This window comes from Ostrinia nubilalis, chromosome 9, assembly GCF_963855985.1.
Source record: "Ostrinia nubilalis chromosome 9, ilOstNubi1.1, whole genome shotgun sequence".
Classification (NCBI taxonomy): domain Eukaryota; kingdom Metazoa; phylum Arthropoda; class Insecta; order Lepidoptera; family Crambidae; genus Ostrinia; species Ostrinia nubilalis.
In genome coordinates, this window is record NC_087096.1 from 16,003,453 (window position 1) to 16,018,222 (window position 14,770).

Here is a 14,770-nt window from a genome sequence, read left to right on the forward strand (position 1 = left end):
CAAAAACGATAACAATTTGTCACTTATACGAGTTTAGTACTTGCAAGCCAATTTCACTAATACAATTCATCGAATTTAATCCAAAGTTATACAAGTTGAACTTCTTATAAATAAGTTAAATGCTACATTACATTGTAGCTGCAATAAAGCTGTTGTGTAGGTACCTGCGTTTTTTTAAAGGTTGGCCCAGATTCTGAATTGATATTTCTGGCTTAGCGTGCTCATCTTCTAATCAAGTATAGAACTTTTAATATAAAATTCATCCTTAAGTTTCACGCACTCTCAAACTGTCATTCTCAATTTAGAAACCGAGATTAAATCCTCGTTAGCCAAACCAAGTAAGATCAAAATTAAAAAGCTTGTGTTGGAAGTGGGTTAACAACAAAAGTCTAGCGGTCAACGGGGATCGGACTATAGTAGTGTCAAAGACTCGCTGCCACTAGGGCAATAAAACGTGAGAGGCCTGTTCATCTCCGCGAGTTTACATCGAAAACAAAACACGCACGATGGCCCACCTACAGGATACTAATAGAGAAGGCCTCACATACGAGCGAACATTGACTCACGCACGCGTAATTCTTGTGTATGATGGAAGAAAATAAAGAAAATGGTGTACTAAATACTGTGCAGTATTTAACTGCCTAAATAATAATAAAAACACAGAATGTACTTTTTTAAGTTGCCTCAAGACACTGAGAGGTAAATAAGTAGTTAATATTATTCATGATAATTCATGCTAAATCATGTATTTCCTCCGCTATTTTCCGCAGTTTGGCACCTCACGTCACATCATTTTACCGAAGTCAGCCCTATAGCTTCGGCGCAGTGCCGATCACTGACGTTTGTCAACAAAATGGTGCTTGACTCGAGACAGGCTAAATTACACCATATTGTTAATGACATTGAGCACACATTTTTTTAAATACCTTCGCGATGTAAAACTTCTGTACGAAGTACTTATTATTATTATGTGCTATGACAGGAGCTTATGCATCTCTCTTTCAGGTTATAGATTCTTCGAATCTTGAAGCGTCATGGGCTTCTTTTATGTTACAACATACCTTTTTGGGTGAGTTGGTGAGACAGGTATTGCAAGAGCGTTTAGCTTGCTCCGTCTTGATAGTGAGGGGCTGCATCACGTTGAGACCCTCGATCATGGGCCGGTCGCCGGGGCAGCACAGCTCAGGCATGCACTTGCCTAGCTTCCCGTCATCCATTTTATTTGAGTCCCTGTTGAAGATAAACAGCGTTAAGTATTCTTGTAAAAAGAAAAATAATGTATCACTAATTTTCACGGATTATAATGAAATTTAAAACTATGGATAAGATAATTTGTGCGATGCGATGCGAGCGGCGCAGAACCGGTCTTTGTGGAAATCTTTGGGGGAGGCCTTTGTCCAGCAGTGGACGTCTTTGGACAGTTTGTCAGTGGACGTCCTATGGCTGAAACGATGATGATAAACGTCTTTTCTCTGAAACGAACGAACGAAAAGAATTTGTGACCAGCTGCCAGCAGAGAGCAGAGCTAGCATGAATGACTCGTATAATCATGTCGATGAATCTAATAGCACACATTGAGTGACATATCGTCAAAATCGATTAATGCCTCAATAAAATCATACCATGTGTTCGTGCTTGAAAAGCTTCCAGGGAAAGGGGTTTATGGTTGTTTTAAATTGGAAGTAAAATCATCGCCAGATGAAATTAAAATATTTATAATAGCCATTAAATTAAAACTGATACAGATAATTCGACGCTTGCCTAACCACGTCAATCGGGGTGAACCGAACTCGATCCCCCGTGTGCAGCGCTTCAAACGGGGGATACCTAACACTGATTAACGCACGGGAATCCATGCAATACGAGCACCTTGTTTATTTAAACTCGATATTTTCATGACCCGTGATCACGGACTTAATTAAAATGTGAAAAGGGTAGGACCTATGTAGGCAACAAAAAAATTAAAGTAATTAAAGTTGCAATAACACTTGAGTAAGACTTTGAAATCGCACTTCCCCTTTGAAAGGATAAGATAAAATAGTAGTCAGTTGTTTGGTATACACTTCCATAGCATTCTTAAGTTAAAATACTGCAATAAGAAAAGGCATACTAAATGTCAAAGTCAAAGTCAAAATTTCTTTATTTGTTTAGACTAATAAATAGTTCTTACAAATCGTCATATGCTCTTAAGGAGCCTCTACATGTCTCATAATCTTTTTACCCTACCAGCGCTTCGAGACCAACATTTGGCAAGTGCTGAGAAGAAGCGCCGCAACAAACTCAGTCACCACTGTCTGCCGGTTAATATAATTTCTGAATAATGGTAGATAATAAGATTATACAAGGAATATGGGTTGAAAAAGATAATAAAGAAGAAGAGAACAAAGCACTCACTTGTCTGCAAGCAAAACCCGCTGCTGACAGTTGACAAACTCAAGCTGCAGCGGCGAGTAGGGCGAGTTCGGCGGCGGCGTCGGCACGCCGAACGTCGACAGAGACGTGGAGAACAAACTCTCCGTTACTGAAACAAACGATACATTAATAAACGGGCAGAGTTAAATGAAGCAAACATAAAGGCCGAAGAAAGCATGAAGTAAACAAACTGAAGACAATAATAATATGATTTTATAAGGCTGTTTTAGATCCAGTAGAAAATCATTAATCGATTTCCAATAAAAACGCCTCAGATAATATTCATAAAGTCTAACAAAAAACCTGAATTAAAAATCAAACTTTTAATTTGTCAGTCATAGACAAGAATCAATTCAAAATTACATTTTGGCTAATAGACTTTGCAGAAAGTGACAGCAAAAGAGGTAATATTATTGACCCGTATTCAAACTGGACCCTGGCAAATACATATCTCATTGACGTCATGCGCAAAACGGTACTTTGATAGACATCATCATGATATTGGATAGCCCAGTCAATTTGAGTGACGGTCGAATCAAGATCCCGTCCAGTGCTGCAATTCCGTTACCTACGCTGTTTGAACGAATAAATTCATTTAAAATGCAGCTTTAAAGAAATGCAAAGGACGTGCCACTTAAACATCGCCTTCGGTCCCAAAACCGTCAGGAGTTAAGTCCACACACGGACAGACAGTTTTATTATTAGCGAGACGGAGTAGCCGCCCCGTCCAATTTCACGCGCGTCAATCAAAGTGCGCAGACGCAAACGATCTGCGCATGACACGCGTGGAGCTGCGTTAGCCCGGTGTCTAGACGTTGTTTGAATTTAGTCTCGTCTTCGAATCGAGATTTTTTGGGTCTAAACATGTCAATTGTCAAGGCGAAGCGCGATCATCTGAAAGGTACGCGCTAAAGCTGTCAAATTGTATTTGTGATACCAGCTGCAGACTTCAAATATATTTCGGAGATATTCGGATCAATTTTGGGAACTGTATTAAATTAGCATTATTAAGAATATTATAGGTAAATGATATTTTAAATCTTTATTGACATTAGACAGAAGAACCTTAGAGTAATTTTCCATTTCGCTATTGACTGAATATGCGCCAAGGATTACAAATTGGCTGTCGGTTGTTAATTAAACAATGCCCAATCCGATGAAGCGACACTCGTGTTCGAATTGCAAGTAACGGAATATCCATAATTACGACTGGGCGTCCGTTTCAAAACAACCGTATCGAAATTATAAGAGGCATTCCTGAGAAAAACTTGACAATCCGTAGCCAGCGGGCATGGAATAGAACAATGCTTCTATCGGAGATGCAAGCAAATACGAATAATTGAATTCAGACGGACTGAATCAGACCGCCTCTGATTTCTGATGCCATTGTAAATTGATACCCGGTTGCTATAAGTCGTCTTCCCGGATATTTTTCAGTTTCACCTTACTTAAGTAGACAGACATCATAAATTAACTACATATTTTTGGTAAACTTTTAGACCTTATGACAGCAAAACAAGATAATGTCATTTTAATTAAAACCAAGCCAGAGAATTTTCTGGAAACATAAATTACAGACAGATCTTACGATTGGTTAGTAAATTTTTTATCTTCTACAAATTCCGTATGATGTAAAGTGACAGTGGCTTAAGTAGTCAGTTTTTAATTCGTGGAAGAAAGCTCATGGTTTTGTTTCTACTGACATTAGTAGCGATTCTGTGAAACCATCCTCACACAGTAAAGCTATGTCAATCTATTTTCTTTAGTTTCATAATAAAATTGATCTATCGGGACTTCGGGAGTAAAGACAGCGATAAGCCTTTTTCCTTATACACTTTCCATCTACACTTTATCAATATGCGATTCCTACATTGCAATATTTTAAGCAATCCCTTCTGATAGAAATAAAAAAGCTGCGTCATAGTATAGTAATAAGTATAGATAGTGGTACTCTACAGAATCGCCTCCAGTATCGTATCTCCAGCTGTCGCGTCGCCCGGGGCTGCGCAGGCGTCACGCAGCGTGTAACCCGGTTACGCTACACTTTTATTTTGTTTGGTGAAGGGACCGGAATCTGTATACCATTTTGTTTTGAAATGGATACAGTTGGAGATTCTCATTCGGAAGTGTAAACTTGTTATGAATTCGTTTTGTTGTTATTGAAAAAGTTGAAGTCGATATTCCAGGAAAATTATTTTAAATACTTCGCATTGTAGATTGAAAAAGCTTGAAAATAATAAACACACAAAATTTACTCGATTTGATTTATTAACCGAATATTGCCGACTATTTTTGTCCATTACAAATACAAAAATATCAAATTTTTGAGTTGACAGTGACACATTTTGACAGTAGTCGTGAACTAAACCCCGATACCTAATTGTATTTAAATGTAAAGTGTCTCTTAGGCTGAGTTGCACCATCTAACTTTAACCGTAACTATAACGATGAAAGGTGCTTTTCGTATGGAGTGTGACAGATTTTTGACGTTTGTTAAAGTTAAAGTAAGATGGTGCAACCCAGCCTTAATGTTAATGCTGCAGTTCATTAGACGGTTAATCATAAGTCACCCTATACTAAAACTTTTTAGAATCATTAAATATGCATACGCATTTTTTAATTACATACCTTTATGTATTGTGGGTCGGTTCGCTCCTTGCGGGAACAGCGAATAGAGGGGGAAGCGGGCCACACCTGTGCAAAAACATTCATTTAAAACACATAACTAACTATGGGTAGTATTTAGTTCTAAAAAAGCTTCTACGACACTTACAGTGACTAATAACAAAAAAATAGTTGTGAACTATGAACTTGTGAAACAAGCAGCAAGGATTTATAAAATTGTTAGTTTAAGTTTAGTGTTAAAAATAATGATAATATTCCAGCTGCACTGTAGGTAGGTAGGTCTATAAAAAAATCAAATCCGATTTAGCACCTTGTGCAGCTACAGGTTCGTACTTTTACTCAAAACTTCTGATCACAGAATTCTTTTTAATCTAGCAAGCACTTCCCTTTCAACAGGGGAAAACCGTGCCCCTTTTAATGAGCTTCGATTTTAATTAAAATCAGTTAATAAGTGGGATTTTATTAAAAAATCGCAGCGTTCATTAAAAATATGTACCAGGAGCTCATACCTTGCTGGAGGTCAGAGGGCGGGCGGGAGCGGGCGCCCCCCGCCGCCCCGCCCTGCATCGCCTCCCGGGCAACACGTCACCACCTGGGAAGAAAATAAAAGTAAGTAATGTCACTGTTACAGGGTGAAATTAAAGGTAATATCTGGCTTGTGAGAGATTTTGCACATGGTGTTTTGTTGTTACAGTAAATAGTTAATGTGTCGTTCGTGACGACTAGACTCTCTGCTTATTAGTGTACTATTCTACTTATAGAGCTTTCACATTTTTGAAAAAAAAATACTCTGGCTTTCAATAATGGTACAATGAAACATAAATGATGGCTGAATTTAAGATATTGAAAAGCAGCCATTATGAATTACCAATATACGATGAAATTAATACTGAATCAATAAAAAAGCTGACCTTTGACTAATTACGTCTAAAAATATCATCAGAAAGATTAAGATAGTAAAACTTTTATCAAGTACGTAGAAAATTAATTAGAGTCTAAAGACTAATTTTAATTAATTTGTCAAAAAATTAACATAGGCCAATTTGAAGATCATATTTTATAATTATTCCTTATGATAAACCTTAGTCATAAAACGTGAAATGATTTATTTAAGTGCGTCACTTTCGACTTGTTTACATTTTAAAATTTAAAACAGGTTTATCTTATCTGAAATTGAACTAACGATACGAATATGTGTCATATTTTCGATTATTGACAAAAATAACATAACTGCTTCACCTACAGACTTTTTGCTTAATTTGTACTTGCGACACTTATTCGAAAGAGGCGTTCCCAGTAAACAATGTTACATCTTAAAATAACACCCTTTCCATATAATGTAAGCCTTTCGGGCTAGCATTATTCTTGTAAGGCTGCAACTTTAATTGGCTGCACACAACTGCCATTATCTTATAACATTGTTGCATGATAACGTGCATGTTGTCGGCCGCTGAAAAAACGCGAAAGCGAGAGACTGTATAATCGAGCCAGTTTGAAATACCTATGTAGATTGAAGGGCACTTGATTACACGGGATAGGTTGTTTTATCTACTTGTTAGGTGATTGTTCAGACGAATAAAATTAGGTGATTATTTTGGTCTAAGCTAAAATGATGGGATAAACTTATGGCTTTATAATAATTTGATTTGATTAATTATACTAATTAAGGTATATTACACATACAAGAGCATCATCAAGCAACTAATAAGGAATCGGACAAATACGCTATATTATTATTGTGACGTAGCTGCGTAGGTATCTTATAAGATTTTATAGTAATGTGTTTAATTGGTTTAGTTTAATTACTATCGTGTTATAGTTAATCATAAAGGTATTTTAAGTTTCAATAATAACATTATTTAACAATATTAATTATGTCATTCTTTTACCTTGCATAATACTACCGTAAACCACCCGTTCCGTTGTAAAAGATTAATAAACGTTCACTTATTAGTAAGATAATAGGATTATTATTGGAATCCTGCTTACCCACAGCAAAGGTCTCTTCCCTTTGTACTTGTTAAAGTTATTCAAATCCCCCTAACACCGGTCCAGTCGGAACGGAAAATAAATAAATTATGAGTTGTGACATTTTTACTCACGGTCGACGGTAATTTTTTAATTACACTGCAGTACTTTTATCAGATCCTTTGCTTTGTATGGAATATTAAATACATTTTCAGTTGATTTTATGCCATGACGGTATCTGGTTTTCTATTGAAACTATTTTATTGTCAGTCCGTTGTTTAATTACTTTATTTGTAGTACGCCAACAGCAAATTACAGCTTTATTTATGTATGCAAGTACCTACTAGTGTATTTGTGTAAAAAATACACGACGAGAAGTTGCAGTGAAAGAACTCAGTCAAATGAAAGTACCTATGTTATCATTATTTTTCTGCAGGTTTCTGTCTTCGAAATAGGTACAGTCTTCTTATTTTGAGGGTTATTTTTTATCCCTTCTCTGTCCTTTAAAACTAATACCTACCTTTTTGATTCTGGGCGATTTGACTGTAAAAATAATGTACCTACTTAGGCTGGGTTGCACCATCTTACTTTGACAAACGTCAAAAATTCTGTCAAACTCCATACTAAAACACCGATTAACGTTAAAGATACGGTCAAAGTAAGGTACTTTATTAATTTAATACTGAGGCGTTATTCTGGGAAACGATTTCCACTTACAAGTGGCGTACCTACATATTTGGCAACAATTTCATTCTAGAACTTTGCAGTGCAATTTTGCAATTCAAAGCAATTCATCAACATACAGTGACGCCTCGTCACGCATCGTCATATGCTCAGTACATCGAACTCGTGCATTAATAAAATCAATAAGATTTACAACGGTAGGCAGCCATGTTTCATTCACGATGAACGAGCGAAACAAATCATTCATTAAGCCAAATATGGCCGGGCAATTTCTGTAAACAATGGACTTTTTTGTAATACTAGATTAGGTTTTCTCGTAATCGTTGGGCAGAGCGGCAGTTAAAATTGTGTTATTCGAAAATGTACGTAAAAGCTTCAATCACAAAGTTGATATTCCAATGGACGTCTGCCAAGACGCCATTGGGTTCATTGCGATCTCTTTAAAAACTCTGCCGCCCTGGTACTTGGAATCGCCACTCACTTTCAAATCGTCGAGAAAAACGACTCGAGGATTTCGCGCGTTTTTGTTGAAAAGTGAACTTGCGAGGTCTTTTTTGTGTCACGACTTCTCAGAGTTTTTATGGTTCGTTACGCGAGGGAAACGTGTATTTTATAAATCCCGTGCATTATTGCTTAGATTTATTGCGTAAAAAGAAGATATTTCACTAGGGAACTTTATGTTTTGAAGAATTTTTACAACTAGAAATTGGTTCTATCCGAAATTCTGAATCACGCTTACATTGCTTAGGTTTTTTATTCTCTATCATTCATGCCTGATGCCTACCTACCTACATAAAGCACAAACAAATTAATTAAGTAGATAAGTAAAAATGTTTTATTTTAGTATTATCATTCAGGTCAATTATGATAATAATATTTAAAAATAACATCGCTAACTTTGCCTCCAAATTCACACGCATTCGTTCGTTCGTTCGTTTCAGCCGAAAGACGTCCACAGCTGGACAAAGGCCTCCCCCAAGGTTTTCCACAAAGACAGGTCTTGCGCCGCCCGCATCCAGGCACCTCCCGCGACTTTCACCAGATCGTCGGTCTACCTAGTGGGAGACACAGTGTACATTTTTGAAATTATTTTTACCAGCAAGTGTCAGCCTGATTTTTGCAAGTTTATTTCGTCTCTATTCATCACAGGCAGTGAAATTAATATTCGACCGAAAATCATAGAGCATTAATAGCTATAGCCATTTTATTTAATGAATGAGGAGTTCTGACGGAATCTGACCAAACAAAAACCAAATTACCCATTGCATAACTACTGTTTAACTACCAAACAAATACTATCCCAATGAAGTTATCGGCAAATCGCACGCAAAACAAAATGTATGGGAAGCGCTTGCGCAAGCGGGACAATGCGGCAATTATTGCTACGGGATTGAAACATTTGGACGGTAGTTGAACGTGATACAGTAGCTTTTTATTGGCTATCGCATGTGACTCATAGCTACTTAGTCCAGCTTATAAATTGCGGAAGACAGAGAACCAAGTTGCTAAAAATGTCGTCTTCACAGCATCCATCATTTCTTTAGTTACAACTAGGAATGAAACACTGGTTTAGAGATCGGTATCCTATACTAGTATCGAATATTTATTAAATAGCGATCTTCAAACCAATACAGTCAACTAAAATTGACGAACTTACATACAATAGTACTTATTTATTAGGTAATTAAGTTAGTTTCATCATCTCAGCCATAGGACGTCCACTGCTGAACATAGGCCTCCCCCAATGATATCCATGTGTAGTAGTCCAGCAGTGGACGTGCTATGGCTGAGACCGTTAAAATGTCGGCCTCTGATCCTGATCAAAGGAGTGGGTGCAATTTATGTTGCTACTGTTATGTATTCTGTGGTTAAAGCACAAAGTTCGCTTATAGGTTTGTGTCAGTACATTAAAGTCTGTATGTAAGATTATAATAGAATATACATAACGTAGCGCACCTACTGTATATATGTATACAGCTGTTTAGTCTGGCGAGCGAGTGGCACGGATTCAGAACAATGATCGAATTAGCGTAATAAAGGGCTTTGGGACTAGAAAACATGTTGCGAGTCGCCTAAATACTCGGCCGACCGTGCATAACATGTCAGTAGTTTAGTTTTAATTCGGTTTTAAATGTTTAGAATGGTGCAATACATGTAAATGTACGAGCAACATAAATATAAATTAGGTCGAGAAAAGTTTAACATTTTAAAGTGTAACAACTTTGTTAACCGCCTTCAAAAAAGAGGAGGTCTTTAGCTCATTTATTACAAAATCCACTTGTTTTTAAAGTTCTTGCTTGGGTTTTATGTCTTACTCTTAGCTGAATACGGGCGACATAAAGCATATTTTAGGTAATTTCTGGTGGAAAATCGTACCTATTACAACCTACATGATAAAAAGTAAACAGTGTTTAGCTTGATCGTTGGCAATTTACTAGTTTAAATAAAAACATACACAATTTATCTTGATTTGATAATAAAATAACATAGAACAATAGTAATAAAAGTTTGTTACTTTCCTATTACAAACCGTTTTTCTACACATAACTGCATTTACATGTGATATTATAACCGTAAGAATAATTACGTTTAACTAACAATTATGTAAGTGGAAGTTAAAAATAGTTATTAAATTGCTAACAACAATAAAAAGGTTTGGAATGACTTGTAAAAAACTTATAATCATTTCAAATGCAGGACGTACTACAAAGGGCGGTGGAGCGACGTGTCACAGTGCAGAGACGCGCAGATGGCTAAATATGACAGCAGTGACTTAAAATCTATCACTGCACTAATATTTTTATTATTTAAAAAGTATTTAAAAGAAAGAAAAGACTAAGAATTTATAGACTTTATCGCAAAAGAATTTCCCGAACTAACTGTTGGTATGAATTTGTTTAGCTAGACCATTTAGGAAAATCGCAATTTGCATTTATACAGATATTTAACCGCCTCTGTGGTCTAGTGGTAAGACCACCTGTTTCAGACGCAGAGGTCCCGGGTTCGATTCCCAGTAGGGGCAGATTTTTCTGTTCGGTTTGGTTAGTGGTAGGGCTTGTTCTAAGACCGCCTGGCTAGCTACCACCATCTTATCTAAATCTGTCGCCATAACAACAATGTTAACAACATTGTTGTGTTCCGTCAGTTAGAGGTAAGATAGCCAGTTCCTCCGTGGTTGAGGATACCGTGTGAAGCTCGCTTTCATCTTCGGCCTGATCATCACTTACCATCAGGTGAGATACAGGCCAAGAGCTTCCTCGTTGTGGATAAAAAAAATATTAATTGCTTGTGAACAAAACACAAAAAAGACTATCTTATATGAAGAAAAATTGTTTTAAATTAAACATCAAATTAAAGGTGGTTCTGGTGTCATCATGCTTAGCAAGCTGATTGCGGATATTGATTAAATATTGAAATAATAATTTATTACTGTAGTACGATACGGTGCGTGACTGTAGTTAATTATAACCTAATCATATTCTTGTTACGTACGCATTTTAAAATTAAATGATCCTCGCACTGCAACTAGTATTTCGAGTTTCAGTATTGTGCACGTATCGATTATGTAGATATTGATAATGATACATTCATGATGACGATAACAAGTGCCAAAGTATGCATCTATTCCTGTTTATGGATCTACTTTTTAGATATTAAAAAAAAGACGAAGAAATATTTAAATCGTAAACCTTCATTGAAATGAATTTACTTCCAGGTACAATTACATTGCTGATGACGAGCAAAGTTATGAAGATCATCTTCCACGTTCCTTTATAGAGTAGTTTAACTAAACTTTGTTAACCAATTTAGTTATTAAATTCAATCCTTTAGAGACTCGACCTACTGCCGTTCATTGGGCTGTGGCGGGCGGACAGACAGACAGAAAAAAAGCATTATATCGTTCCGCGTCCTATTAAACAGTGAGAGATGTTCCGAATAAATTACGTTAACCCATTTCAAAAAGTTTTTAAGGCGAGCCGAGCGGTCCTTCTGGGAACCGCTGTGAAATGTTATAATGCATGGATGCGTCCGCGGGGCGCTAGCATATGCATTAGCAATAACAAGTAACGACCTAGTGTGCATCTAGATTTGGAAGATGTTGTGTTTTTGCTAGGAGCCTAGGAAGTCTAGTTGAATGAAGGATAGGTTGTTTGAACCAAATAAAAAAAATTTCTTTCTTTCTTCTTTCTATTTTCCTAACAGAAGGCGACGGGTGGTTAAAGAATCTACTTATCGTATATGCCTAAAACAATTATGTTGCTGCTTTATGGCCTAGGCTTAAAAAGTAACACTCGTGGACACAAATAATTTGTCTTATCTAATAAGTATTATTTAAACAAAAAAGACACGATAGTTTATGATGGGTTACTATATTTTAGTCTTTCACTCAAAACCCTGGACGAAATACTAGCTTGTCACTAATATTGGTGTTGGAAGAGCAACGTGTGGTTTTTAGTGGATATGTCCCCTCGATAATTGTGATTTTTGTGAGGATAGGAGTCCCTAATACCCTTCTACCCTCCGGCTGTCCTCGCGGCCAATAGCTGTGAGCACTTGTAGCAGAATAAATAAAAACAATTGTACAGAGTGCCAGGATACAGGTTTAATGAGTATTTAAGTTTTTCATTAAAACCATATTCACTTGTTTGAGATACATTTTTAAACATCCGGATTCTAATTAGAATCCAAAAAGCATAATTTAAAATTCTCATACGATTGCTATAGATACGATTAGGTGTTCAAATGCTTCACCTTATTAGTATAGTTCTTTTTACTTTGATAAAAGTAAATCATTTCAGAGAAAGATACAGTCTTCAATAAATTAGACGGCCATCAGATGAACATGAACAGTGCAAAGAGTACCATATAGGGTATTACTTAAAGCAAGAAGCCATAGATTGTTTTGCAAGAACATCAAAAGAAGCACAATGATGTCCTAATATCGGAAATAGCATCAAACAATACTTAGGACCTCGTAAACGAAAGTTATTTAATTTCGAAAACAAAAATCGACATCATAGCCGCAGGCATTATGTTGTCTTCTTTGGAAAATCAAATTATACCGTGTAACTCTCTGGAAGTCTGGATGGCTAAGTCATTTGGTTGTTTGACACTAATATTATAAAGAAAGATTTGATTGTTTGTTTGTATTGAATAGGCTCCGAAACTAATGGACCGATTTGAAAAATTATTTTACCATTCGAATCCGACATTATTTCTTATGAACATAGGCCGTACGAAGGCAACAAGTAACTTAACAAGGACCATACAGTTTCAGATCTGTTAAAATCAACAACCGTTTACCGATTTAGTAACCGATTTAGTTAGCGCAAAACGAATGCTACAAATGACGTTTGGATTTACACTACGAAAACAAAGAATTATTAAATAAAACCACGTGTAGTGTAAACTTTGCAAGAAATGTGTCAATGAACAAATAAACAACAATTACTAAAAATACAAAAAATAAAGGAAAAAAAAATTAAAAATAAGAACGAATTTTTTCAATTGCCATTAAAGGTTAAGGCTCAGCCTTAGCCTTGCACCACCTATCTTTGACCGTAACTTTAACGATAACCGGTGTTTCTCCAAATAATAATTTCTTTAATCACTTTCAAGAGGCATTTTAGTCTTTGTGGGGCCTTCTTTATTCCGGGAAGAAAGAAATAAACAGGAAGGCCGAGGTCCCGGGGGCGCTGCCTGGCAACTGAGGGGTCGTCGGATTTGGGGTGAAATGGTGTCTTCTATTATTAATAATGGTGACGTCAGCAACGTAGGAAAGATGGTGTTAGATAGACGGTGCAGCAAATCTGCTGTGTGGTTTGACAGTTTCGAGGTCTGTGTACTTACGATTCTTAGGCTGAGTTGCACCTATTAACTTTGACCGTAACTATAACGTTAACCGGTGTTTTTTGTACGGAGTTGACAGATTTTTGACGTTTGTCAAAGTTAAAATAAGATGGTGCAACCCAGCCTTAATAGTAAGTTGTTTAGTGGTGTATTATGTTGCACTTAATAGAGAAATAGATTCATACATGTGATTATTATTTTAATTAAATATTGTATGGAAGTCAACCAATAACAGTTTCAGTTTGTGCTCAGACACGTGTAAAGAAACCGAATCTACTCATATGCTTTTCAGACAGCACTACATTACATTTCAGAAGGAATCACCATAGTATTTTACAAAAATCTGGGGGCACGGCAGTGCCCCCGCCAAGTCGAGCGCGAAGCAAACACTGCCATACCATCTTTACTGGAACCATTTCGCCCTATTTGAGAACCTCTGGATAAGACCAGAACGCAGAAATTTTCGTCATCTAGTAAGCTATAATCACATATTTAAAATCCAAAATTTCAAGTCTGTAGGTTATTTAGTTCCGAGGTTAAGCGAAAGCAAAGTTTCGCATTTACGACACTCACTCACTCACTCACTGATGATCATCAAAATAGAACTAGTACTTCCCATAAACTCAGAGAGCTGAAATTTGGTACAGAGTTAGGGTTTAATGGCCACATAAAGGGAAAACTATAAAAACTAGGAAAATCGAAGATCTGGAGTAACACCACATTCATAATCAATACTACTCCGGCACCGTGGTGTTCGCCTGTATCGCTTACCGCTAGATGGCGCTAGCACTAGCAAGTGGTGTCCAGATTTTTTTCCTTTCTAGAGCCCCCGTCGATTAAGTTGAATAATTCGTTGATTTCGTTTATTATATTGTAAGGTTCGCTAAGGTCATGTTATTAAAACAATTCTGATTCGTTGTCCATTTTAAAGGTCGTTGAGTTTATTTGTGTTTAATATCGTAAAAAAATCGATAAAACGACGACGTTAAAAAAATTTGCCACTTTCTACAAAAATAAGTGAAATCCCACCAAAAACATTCTGTAAAAAACTAGCCAAGTCTCGATGGAGCTGCTTGTTTATCTCTAAAAAGTAATGAAATCTAGACAAAGTCGTGCCAAGTCTATGGTTTACTGTGATTTCTTTATTATTATAGTTAATGTTGTGTGACTTGGCCGTTGAACAATCTTTATTAAGATAATCATACATAAGTATTATTAAAATACGCAGCTT

The 14,770-nt window shown here is 36.5% G+C and overlaps 1 protein-coding gene across 1 annotated transcript in view; it reads right to left on the bottom strand.

Annotated features, from left to right (window-relative positions):
- The window catches only part of LOC135074747 (protein winged eye), a 130,929-nt gene that overhangs the window by 46,517 nt on the left and 69,642 nt on the right, over positions 1-14,770 (bottom strand). The window contains exons 2-5 of the mRNA XM_063969117.1: positions 5,547-5,629; positions 5,041-5,106; positions 2,395-2,521; positions 1,062-1,230 (exon numbers count right to left, since the gene is read on the bottom strand). Coding sequence (XP_063825187.1) covers positions 1,062-1,230; positions 2,395-2,521; positions 5,041-5,106; positions 5,547-5,604 — 420 coding nt within the window. The 5' untranslated portion in view covers positions 5,605-5,629. The remainder of the gene's footprint in view (positions 1-1,061; positions 1,231-2,394; positions 2,522-5,040; positions 5,107-5,546; positions 5,630-14,770) is intronic.